Source organism: Choristoneura fumiferana, unplaced genomic scaffold, assembly GCF_025370935.1.
Source record: "Choristoneura fumiferana unplaced genomic scaffold, NRCan_CFum_1 Sck3bRy_154;HRSCAF=343_pilon, whole genome shotgun sequence".
NCBI classification, from domain to species: domain Eukaryota; kingdom Metazoa; phylum Arthropoda; class Insecta; order Lepidoptera; family Tortricidae; genus Choristoneura; species Choristoneura fumiferana.
The window spans coordinates 1-12378 of NW_027412836.1; the positions used below are offsets into that span (position 1 = coordinate 1).

Below are 12378 nucleotides of genomic sequence, written 5' to 3' on the forward strand. Positions count from 1 at the left end.
CCTAAAGTGACTTTAAGCGTTCTGGTCGTAAGGGGACGAATAATAATTAATTACTGATTGCCAAAGGAAACTTTCCAAAATTGCGGATTTTTTCAAATTATAAAAATTTCGGAAACTTCTCACAATTTTGTATGGAATTCCAAAAATTTCCGAGAACTGAACTTTTCCAACTTTTTGGAAACTCCGCAAGTTGCACATCTATCTGTAGTACTAACTAATGGCCCTATTTTAATACGAGTGAAAAGGAACTGTATGATACGAACTTCGATTTTCGAATTTCGTAGTAGCCCTGCAGTAGGGCTACTACGAAATTCGAAGTTCATATCGTACCGTCCCGCTGACGCTAATATTATTAACTACGTCGGACGACGTGGCATGGCGTCGTGTTTTAATCAAGGATGTTTTAAAAGTATGTTTCTGCCCTTAGACTATCTATATTATCGGGCAGTCTTGTTTATGTCCTTTCAATGGTTCAAAGGTTAACCTGGAAGAGATCCCTTTAAGGGATAAGTTCGCCTATGTACATCTTTTTCTCTTCTAATAACTGTTATTTTCATATGTTTTATGTACAACAATAAAGAGTTATACAATACAAAGTAAAGCCTTTCAAATCATACGCACGCATCCACTTCAGTTTTTTTTTTCGATAGTGCGGTAATCAAATCATTAATAATTTTGTGATATGGAGTTATATTTGTGTACCACGTGATAATTAATTCGTAATCTAGTCTAATCAGCAGAGAAAAAAATAAAAACATTTAAAAATAAGAAAATGTTGTTGTGTCGGTTCAAATTTTTCAGCTTCCGCCAGTCATTTGACCGGAAACTGTAGTTGTCATAGACAATATGTCACTCTAGTCTGCCTGCCGCGCGAGAGACATTTCTTTCTCTCCATCCATGGTATTGACTATTTGTTGATTTTATTGTTGTGTGTGTAGGTTCTGATCTCAGCCATCTGCATCGGTTCGCAGATTTTACTTAAGTTCGTATTTAAAAAGCTAACATACACAGATCAGCTCGAGTTACCTTATCATCTTTGGCGAGTCTCCAATATCACGCAGCTGTAAAATACAACAATGTCTTCGTATAAGGTGCGCTTCCTATTTAAATTGAACCAGTTAGTAGATAGTTGCGGTTAGAAGATTTGTTACCATGAATCTGTCAAATACTGACACGCTGATTAGATTCCACTGTTTGATTTGATATCACCGATTCAGTGTTATATTTTTGTAAAACAAATGAAATATGTTTGAAACTACCTTCTTTCTACTTCTTCAAAAAATGTTTTTCGCTTCATACATTTCACTTTCATTTAGCGTGTTTGTTTGATTGTAGCCGATTGATTCAAAACGAGAAGAATTCAGAAGATATTTGGAAAGAGCAGGTGTGATGGATGCTCTCACCAAAGTCCTTGTAAGTCTCTATGAAGAGCCAGACAAACCTGAAGATGCCTTGGAGTATATGCGTAAACACCTGGGCCAGGACGGAGGTGAAGACGAGCTGGAGGCTGCTAGAGCTCGCATAGCCGAACTTGAAGCTGAAAATGCCTTGCTTAAAGGAGAATCAGCCCCAGCGGAAGGTTAATTTAGTATTAGTTGAATAATTCAATAACAATGATCTCGCAAACCTGACTGTACAATGATCTCAGATAAAGATATCCTTGTTGATTCTGAAGAAATATAACTTGTGTTATGAGAGTATTATTTTTGTCACTTATGATTTAAGAACTTTTTGTTGTGAAGTGCAAGAAGCACAATAAAATTTTGGTTTCTTTTGTACTGGGTGATTTTATTTCAGTTTTACCTAAATGTCTGTAGAATTGGGTAGTTATAAAAGGTAACATGATCAAAAATAATAGGTATTGTCCCATATAAATTTTAGTCAATAATACTGAACTCCTTGTCTATTGTTACTAGATGTTAAGTACTTTATGTAATCTACTAAAATCTGTCAACTCAAAGCTTCTTTGTTTGAAAACAGCTTTTCTACTTTAACTAAGATAGATAAGATTCTGACATCACTACAACTTTGATATAGTCACCTGCATTAATAACTGTCACAGCAGTGTGCAAAAATATGACATAATCCTACCGGCACTAGAAATACACTCCAATTAGACATTTATGTCAGATATGTGCTGCTGGTGACTTACTAGTGAAGAAGGGTAAGCTATACTTAGCTAATAATAATCCTTATTGGTTGAAATCTTTGGTGGTGGTGGACAAGCAACCAATAGGATGTTATCCATATTAATTTGTAAAGCCCAAAACTGCAAAGTAACTACTTATGTCTGCAACTAAATTGCTGAACTCTTCAACAAAATTTAGCAAGGGGGTATTTAAAGTTCTCTTCTCAAAAAAATTTTTTGAACTGTTACAATAGGTGAAGGTATACCATAGGCAACAGGCTAGCAACCTGTCACTATTGTACCTTTTTTTTTGTCAAACTTTAAACCTAAAATTGCTAAAAGTGGCTCCGAAGCGGTAGCATTTTCGTGTGCTCAGCCTACCCCATTTGGGAATACAGGTGTGATGTTTGTGTGTGTGTGTTTATTACAAAGAAAGTGCATTACAGTATTAACACCATAGATACGTAATAGTTAGTAATCTTTATTATTTAAGAAGACTATTGTAACTAAGGAGTGTAGAGGGGGCCCCTATAATCAGAATATGATACTACTTAATTATTTACTTTATTTTATGCACTGATGTGCATAAGATACAGCAAATATTATAGTTATGTTTAACTAAACTGGGTACTTTGCACAAAAATGCTCAAGGTTCTGCAATCTATGCAGGGTGCCCAGTTTCTGCAAGATTTTTGAAACTGATGACATTGGACAATTTTAATATCACCCTCACTGCCCTTAAAAGTACTCAGGACAACCAACAGCTCAGACCAGTATGTGAGATTAGTTATAATGCGCAGCCTGAACCATGAGCGGCCAGAAAGTATGGTAGAGGAATATGCATGAGAGCTTACATCTATCAAGAGGTAAATATTTAATTTTTGTGCAGTCAAGGTTCGCACTCAAGAATATCTGGGCTGAGATAAAAACAGTACATAACATATCTCAAATAAAACAGCACATTTTCCCCCCAGGGGGTCGCGACCCACAGGTTGAAAAACACTGCTATATTGCAACGTTAAAAACCATTTTAGCTAAAGTAATTTAAGGAATTCATTTTCTTATCATTAAATCAATAAAAAAATAATGATTTCTGATCAATTTAATTTAGAGTAAACATCACTAGGTTATTATAACTTGACAGCTATTGTTTCAAAATTTAAACAGGAGTGCTAATGAGTTCTGTGTACTTCTTGACTTTGCTGGCAACACTCATGTCTACATATCTGTCGGCGATTGAGACTACCATGCCTCCAACCAGGGCAGGGTCAACCTTGGCCGTGAGGTGAAGTGTTTCGTTGCTCTTCAGGAATTTCTGTGGAGAATAAACACATTCTACAGCTGCCGCCTGCCATCAAATATTTTGCAGTAAAAAATTAAGTGTGTTATTTTTCTTTTATTCATGTCCAAAAACGATAAACGGATTTAACTTAAAATAGATATATTCAGAGATATCAATTATTTTTCAATTATTAATGTTGTTGATTTAAATATTAAAAAGATAAAACCAAGTTTACTATGTAAAAGGACCTAAGAGGTTAGGTTAAAGTTCTTAACTTTATTTTGATAAGGTAATTGATAAATTTAGCTAATTCTAGTCTAAATTAAACATATCCCTAATAGTATTAATAGTCACAATAGTTTGTTAATGCATTCTGTGTGCATATTTGTCATTTTTTTCATACAAAAAATAGTAATGGATTTTGATGAAATTTTGCACACAGTTCATTACTTGAATTTATAAAATTGCATAGTTCCTATTATTGGCCAGCAATTAACAAATTCTTTGCAGCATAAAGTCATGGGCTCGTAAGCTAATTAAATTTATAAAGCAATCTTAATCTCCAATTAGTAAGTCACATTATTAGTGATCTGTCAGAGCAAGTAGTCAATACCTTCAAAGCAGCTTCCAAAGCTTGTCTCTGAGCTTGATCCAAGGGCTTAGCAGTAACAACCTCGCAAGTCACCTCTCCACGGTGAGCAGCCATTATTGTTTTGAAGGCATTGATGACAGCATCCAACTTGCCAAGACGCCCATTTTCAGCCAGAAGGCACAACAAGTTGCCTGTGTTGGGGGACAGGTTTATCTATCAAGGAAAAATATATCAAATGAAAATCTATTTATTGAAACTGATGTATGGAAAAATACTGTTTCTTTAGCAATGACTGATTTTTATTTACAAACCTATACTTTGCTCAGAAAATGTCTATGGTTGTATTTACATGATCACATTATATGCTTGAATTCCCAATGAGAAAACTCAATACTGAAACTGTTTCTCATATATCTCAATAAATACTATCATAAGTATCTATCCATTGTACATACCTTGGCAGCAACATGTTTCAAACCATCGGATTTAAGGTTTCTCTTCATAGATGGGTTAATGATGAACTCCTTCAATTTAGCGTCAGTTTTCATCGATTGCTGGAACGAGGAAAGTTCCTTCTCAACGACGTCCAAGGACTTGCTCTTGGTGGCTGCCGAGTATAGTGCTGACGCATATCGACCCTCCAAACCAAAAACTTGTACAGGAGGCTTAACGAGCTGGGCAGCAGTGGATGAGGTGCTCAGGCTTCGCACCTAGAAACATTACGTAATTTTATCGGTGTCATAAAGGTTATAAACATATTTTACTTTTACTTTCAAGAATAACTAAAAACATACCAGCATATTTGTCTTCATCATGGCCATTGTTTTTAGGAAGAATTTGGTAGAATTTTATTGATAAATTCACCAAAAGCACGGTAAGCAAGTTGGTGGGCCGAATAAGTTCGATCCGTCCACTTCCACTGGCTGTCAGAATTTTTTGACAGTTTTCGATAAACTCGGTTTAAGACGTGAGTTATCCTCTATAATATAATTTAATATGAGTTTTCGATCGTTTTGCTTACACACGCACGCATGAAAAAAGCTCGATTTTTTATCAGTGACTGAAATAGTTCGACAATAAGTATTTTTTTTTATATAATACCTGCAGGGCTACTACGAAACTCGCAACTCGAAGTTCGTGTCGTGCCGTCCCTCTGACACTTACCTTATACTATTTAATACGAGAGCGAGAGGGACGGTACGACACGAACTCGAGTTTCGTAGTAGCCCTGCTGTGTCTGTGTGGGTCTCGATGGTAAATTTGCTTAGCTTAGCGACGAGTTTCTAGGAGTTGGCAACATTGCATACAATAAGTCATAAGTCATAAAGTCATAACTAACTTGTGAAAAAAAGGGCGGGAAACTTCGTGAGAAGAGGACGCGGTTTTTTTGTGAAATTTGAAATTATAATTATAATCAGCTAAGGATTGTTGTTAAGTAGATTAAAGTGTATATATTTACCTCAATTAATTTGTATTATATGTATAGTTGTAAATAGTTACAGTGTATATACTTTGGTAAGTAATTTTTTATTAACTTGTAAATATGGGCGATCCGCCCGACCCTGGAGGAGGGACAGAATTTCCTCTTCAATCATCTATTGATGTATTAGTTGACGCATTGGAGTCGTCTATGGACACAGACTGCTCCACATCTGAACAAAATTTACTTAAACGAAAACGACTTAGAGTGAAATGCAATCTGTGTCATAAAAGAAAAAGGAAAGGGGGTATTAAAGATGCACAAAATGATTGTCAATGTTTAATAACTGAAAAAGATGTGAAAGTAAATTATCAGACTCCCCAACACAGTGTACTAAATGATTACAATCATGATCTAAACATCAGTAATAATACTACCGATACTACTACTCGTATGCCGGTTGGTCGCTCTCTATACGTAAAGACTGATTTATCACCATACATAATCCATGTCCAAAAAGAAACATCAAATGCAAATGATGCCACTATTCTCCACCCAGTTACATTTGGTCGTTTTTTGAAACGATACAATATTAATGGTATTGTTAATGGTACCTTGAAACGCATAGGTAGGAACAGGATTAGTATGGAATTTGCAAATTTCAACGATGCTAATATGTTCTTATCCAACAAAATTTTAACAAATGAAAAGTACAAAGCCTTTATACCCACGTTTAACGTTACACGTTTAGGCGTTATAAGGGGTGTCCCTTCTGATTGGTCAGATGATGAAGTCATAGCCAACATTAATGTACCAATTGGGTCTGGCCCAATTATAAAGTTGAGAAGATTGAAAAGGAAGGTTACAGCTGGTATAGATGGTACTAATCAATATGTTAACACAGGTACTATTGTTGCAACTTTCGATGGTCGAACCCTCCCCACCCGGGTTTACATGTGTTACGCTGCTCTTCCTGTAGAGCTATATATATACCCCACTATACAATGTTATAATTGCTGTAGATTTGGGCATGTAAAAAACCAATGTCGGTCTACTCCAAGATGCTACAAGTGCGGCCAAGGCCACTCCGGTAGCAACTGCAATGTGGAAGAGGAAAGGTATTGGTGTATTCTATGCAAGGGATGCCACCAAGCCATTGATAAAAAATGTCTGGAATATGACAGACAAAAGGCAATTAAAGAAACAATGAGTAAAAGTTGCATCTCTTACATAGAAGCACTTAAAATACACCCACCAGTTTCAAGGGTATCATATGCAGACGCCCTACTCACTTCTCCACCACTGCCAAATACATCTAGAGATACACAAAACTCCTCAAGCTCACAAAACTTACCAAATTCACAAAATGTGTCATACAAGAAAACAGTTTTTCTGAAACCGAAGGCACCACCAAAGCTTTCAAAGGGGTATGACTATCATGCCCATGCTAATATTGTTAGAAATCCAGTCATATCAGAACATAAACCCATTCACAATGCAAACAATAATAAGGAAAATATGCAAATCTCAGACATCATTAAGTTAATTATTCAATTATTATCACAATCTAACATCGTATCACCGTCCAACGCTGCAGCAATTATTGACACACTATACAATATATCAAAATATAATAATGGCCCACAGAGCCAAAGCGCTTCAGTGGAATTGCCGGAGCTTAATACCTAAAAAACAAGACCTAATTTATATTATTAACAAACTTGATCCCTTTGTTATCTGTCTTCAAGAGACATGGCTTAAACGGGATTCTGTTCTCAAAATCCCAGGTTTCTCCTGTGTTCGTGAGGATAGACCTGATGGGTATGGTGGAGTTGCCATACTTATCAACAATCTATTTTCTTTTACTCCTGTAACCCTACCTTTACACAGTAATGACCTTTCAATTTGTGCTGTGACTGTAAATAATATCTGTTACATATCTGTATATTATTCCCATCCAAGTAACCAAATTTTTCATGAAATCAATCAGATCATTAATTTTATTCCAAAACCATTCATACTTTTAGGCGACTTCAACTGTCGCAATCAGTTATGGGGTTGTAACACAACTGATTATTATGGAGAACAGTTACTAGATCTACTAACTTCTCATGATCTGTGTGTATTAAATACTGGTGCCCCGACTCGCCTTGCCAGATCAACAAGCTCACCAGATATATCTATTTGTACACCTGATCTAGCATCACTCCTTTCCTGGTGTCCTATGGAATCCACATATGGTAGTGACCATTACCCATTGGTGGTCACTTTCCCATATAACAAACCTATTAGGGTGGTAAGACAACCACGTCAAAAATATAATTTAACAAACGCTGATTGGATGACATTCAGAGAAAAAGTAAGTCAGGCAATGTGTAATGTTCCAGAAATAAATTCTACTAATACTTCAGACTGCTCTGAATTCATAGCTAAGGCACTGATACAAGCTGCTGACGAAACTTTTCCCCTAAAAAGTTGTGGAAAAAGCATAATACCATCGCCACCATGGTGGGATAAAGATTGCACCCTTGCAGTTAAACAAAGAAAGGAGGCTGAAAGACAATATTGTATGTCTATGACAGACTATAATTTTGATAATTACCTAAAGGTAGCCAATGACACTAAGGAATTACTACGGAAAAAGAAATTTGAAGGATGGCGTAGTTTCTGTTTGTCTATTTGCCCTGGTACAAAACCCTCTATTGTATGGCAAAATATTAGAAAATTTAGATCCGCTTTTAATGACAATCAACAACCAAAAATAAATAATAATTTAGCAGAACAAATTATGGATTGTTTGGCACCAGCTTCCGCTCCTGAACAATTTGTCTTGCATCCTCCCTTACTATCACCTGCAACAAATAGCAATATTAATCCTACTGATCATAATCTGAACTCTCCATTTACATTGTGTGAATTAAAAGGGGTTCTTTCAACTATTAAAGATTCAGCACCAGGTGAAGATGGAATCCCATATTCTTTCTTGTCAAACCTTGATGACAATACTCTTACTTACTATCTCTCACTGATCAATAAAGTAATGCTAACGGGGATTGTTCCTCGGACTTGGAGAACACAAATTTTAATCTTATTACTGAAATCAAACAAACCTAAATCAGATCCGTCTTCCTACAGACCCATAGCGTTGTCATCTGTTTTAGCAAAAATAGCTGAACATATGGTTAAAAATCGCTTAGAATGGTTTCTAGAACATAATAAGTTGCTATCAGAAAGTCAATTTGGGTTCAGGAAAGGTAAATGCACTTTTGACAGTCTTAGCATCTTTACCACAGATATTCGATTAGCTTTTTCTAATAACCATTCCATATTAGCTGCTTTCCTAGATATAAAAGGTGCATATGATAATGTAAATATTTCAATTTTGAAAAAAAAGTTGATTCAGCTGAATGTTCCAACCTTATTGATTAATTTTATTATCAACATGCTATGTGAACGATTTGTTAAGTTTTGTATAGATCCAAGCACAAATAAATACGTAGCCAGAACAATTTGGAAAGGTCTGCCTCAAGGTTCTGTTTTGAGCCCTCTTTTATATAACATATACACGTATGATTTAGAACCATTAGTGAACAGGCATGTTAATATACTGCAATATGCGGATGATCTTCTTTTTTATGTGTCTGGACGATCTATAGACGACATGAATGGGTCGTTATGTACGGCATTAGATGACTTTAAGATTTGGTTGGGAGAAAACGGTCTGGAACTATCAGTATCCAAAAGCACTGTAGTTCTATTTTCTCGTAAACGAACTCCTCCTACTGTTAATATTGTGTATAATGATTTATTACTACCTGTAAAAGATGAGGTAAAATTTCTAGGAGTTATACTAGACGCAAAATTAACTGGCCTCTCTCATTTTGAATATATCGCACAGAGATGCGAAAAAAATTTAAACATCCTTAGATGTCTCTCAGGAGTGTGGTGGGGTGCCCATCCCTTCACGATGAGGCTTTTATATAACGCAATAATACGAAGTGTATTAGATTATGGAACATTTCTATTGCATCCTAGTTATGTCAAGTCATTAAAAAAAATAGATAACATTCAGGCAAAAGCTTTAAGACTCATAACTGGTGCAATGAAATCCAGTCCCATAAACTGTTTGCAGGTTGAATGTAGCGAACCACCATTTAGTTTAAGACAGCAATATTTAAGTGATAGGTTCTTCTTCCGAAGTCTTCAGTTAAAATACCATCCTCTATACCATAAAATTTGTAGTCTATCTCAGAAAGTAGATTCTTCTCCCTACTGGAAATATAAAGACGCACCATGTCTTGTTAAAAGTTTTAAAAGATACAACAACATCATAGCACCTACTCATCGAAGCCATTTGCTGCCTTTGTATCAATATAGCTATAATTCACTTCTTACAACTCCACAAGTAGAATATAAGTTGGATATTCATAAAAATAAATTTTATCAAAATGTAAAATTTAATAGTATAGTCAATGAAAAATGGGACAATTGGCATTATATTTTCACCGATGCTTCTAAACATTCAAATACAACTTGTGTCGGTGTAGGAGTTTACCATCCACAAAATAAAATTATACAAAAAATTAAACTACCTCCAGAATCTTCTGTATACACAGGAGAATGTTACGGTCTCTTAAAAGCAGTCGAATATATTCTTTTATCAAAGTTGCAAAACACTGTAATTTTTTGTGATTCCCTTAGTTCTTTACAGTCTTTAGAAAAGTTTCCGTTTAAATCTCACAAGCAGTCCCAGATTGTTTTCAACATTAGAGATCGATTATTTAAATGCTCCAAAAAAGGTCTCCGCGTAGTCTTTGCGTGGATTCCTAGTCACGTTGGAATTTTAGGAAATGAGAGAGCTGACCAATTGGCAAACGAGGCTATTGTTGATGGAGATACGTTTCCATATGTCAATTTCTGTCACGATCTGGCTAATCTACCCAAATCATTTTTATATGAAGAATGGAATAGACTCTGGATTGATAGTTCATCTAAAGGGAAATATTATCGCCTTGTTCAAGAGTCTCTACCACATAAGCCTTGGTTCCACAAAACTATTTTAAGCAAAAGGACCACTTCTGTTCTCTGCAGGATACGTTTGGGCCATGTGTGTACTCCAGCGCACTTACACAAGTTTAAAATAGTTGATAGCCCTACATGCTCCTGTGGAGAATATGGAGACCTGAATCACATCTTTTTCTCATGCTCGCTTTACGACCACTCTGATCTTTTCTCTCAACTCCAATCAATTCCAATTCCCTTTCCCACCTCCATTATTTGTTTATTGTATCTTAATACCAGTGATATATATACCATATTAGCATCATTCATAGAAAAAAATGATATCAAATTATAATTTTATTTCGTATATATACTCCTACACGTTAACTCCAATCCTTTCTGATCCTAAACTTTTTCCGTAATCCTATTACCGTCTTATCATATTATAACAACTGTTTCCCTAACTTTGTCATTGGCTAATGTTCTCGTAGCCATAAAAAAAAAAAAAAAAAAAAAAAAAAAAAAAAATGTGAATGCTATTCGAATATTTCAGCAACAATATTTACCCTGTCTCTGTATGCGGTCTGCCGAGCGGCGCCGGGCGACGTATATCATCACGCCCCAAACCTATACTGCAGATCGACTTCCCACCCGACAGGAAATCTGGCGACATTTCTATTTTCGAAACGCATTAACGACAAGAATGGCATAATCCAACAACGTGGACGCAGCAGTAAAAGGCAGCTTGCTCCACAGTGCTTGAAATAGCTCGGGTGAACATAAATAATCGGCTGATTTAGCAGGCGGATAAAACTTCTACGCAGTTGCGTACCCGGCTCGCAAAAAATAGCGAGATCTTGCCGTCATAAGTTCACCTTAGGCAGTGCGCGCACCGCCGCCACCTCGTGCATGACGACGAGCTCGGGCGGCCCGGAAGCGCGCGTCGAGCGCGGCAGCACCGCACGCGGGCGCGCGCGCCGCCGCCAGCAGCCCCGCACGCCTCGCGCGCTGCTCCACGCAGAGCGCATGACAGCCTCGGATAAATTGTCTTGCCGAAAACCTTGAGCTGTATTTCGTAAGCTCGTTTTAAAGCTAACCAATCTAAAATAAGACTTGCCGTCGAAAGTGGAAAATCCGTCTTCGTGACGGAGAATTAACTTTATTTTATTAACTTCTCCAACGAATTAACTAAGCGCGTCACTCCTCCGTCTTCAGGACGATACTGTTGGGGAGAGCGATCACATGCCGCGCACCCAGGCCGCGCGGTGCTCTCGGTCCCTGTGTCGCGCACTGGACCACGGTGTATCGCGAATCTGAAAGGCGGGTTGGCACTAAGTAATGTTGTTCGGTAGGATTAGGAATCACATTATTTACCCAATCCTGTACACTAGCAGACTACGCGTGCCGCGGCTACCGCCGCCTGGCTAGCGCCGCCTCTATGGCAGCGGAACTAGCTTTCAGCTCAAGTTCGGCAACATGCCGCTCTCGCTCTGCCGCTCGCTGTGCCTCAGCCGCCTGGCGCTCTGCGGCCGCCGCTTGGCGCTCTGCGCGCCGCCGCTGGCGCTCTGCTCCAGGCGCTCGCGTTCTTTTCTTGTCCGCTAGTCGGCGTGCGTGCAGGGGCTTGAGCCTCCGCTGCCGCGCCACTATGGTAGAGCGTGAGGTAGCGCCACTTGACGTGCGGGAAGGTGCCGACTGTGCGGCGTGTAGGGGCGGGTCCGCGCTTCGCTGCACGGACGAGGAAGACTCCTGATGCCGAAGGGGCGGGTCCGCGCTTCGCTGCACGGACGAGGAAGACTCCTGATGCCGAAGGGCGGGTCCGCGCTTCGCTGCACGGACGAGGAAGACTCCTGATGCCGAAAGGGCGGGTCCGCGCTTCGCTGCACGGACGAGGAAGACTCCTGATGCCGAAGGGCGGGTCCGCGCTTCGCTGCACGGACGAGGAAGACTCCTGATGC

The 12378-nt window shown here is 38.2% G+C and overlaps 2 protein-coding genes across 2 annotated transcripts; one reads left to right on the forward strand and one right to left on the reverse strand.

Moving 5' to 3' along the window:
- Positions 1–841: 841 nt before the first annotated feature.
- LOC141445028 (c-Myc-binding protein-like) lies at positions 842–1778 on the forward strand. The gene is made up of 2 exons (XM_074110800.1): positions 842–1091; positions 1336–1778. The coding sequence occupies exons 1-2, from the start codon at positions 1077–1079 to the stop codon at positions 1582–1584; spliced, it is 264 nt and encodes an 87-aa protein (XP_073966901.1). The 5' UTR covers positions 842–1076; the 3' UTR covers positions 1585–1778.
- A 1437-nt stretch (positions 1779–3215) lies between these two features.
- On the reverse strand, positions 3216–4945 carry LOC141445027 (ATP synthase subunit O, mitochondrial-like). The gene is made up of 4 exons (XM_074110799.1): positions 4797–4945; positions 4458–4712; positions 4024–4215; positions 3216–3443 (listed from the first exon to the last, which is right to left on the reverse strand). Exons 1-4 carry the CDS (start codon positions 4821–4823, stop codon positions 3288–3290), a joined length of 630 nt encoding a protein of 209 aa, XP_073966900.1. The 5' UTR covers positions 4824–4945; the 3' UTR covers positions 3216–3287.
- Between the last annotated feature and the right edge of the window lie 7433 nt (positions 4946–12378).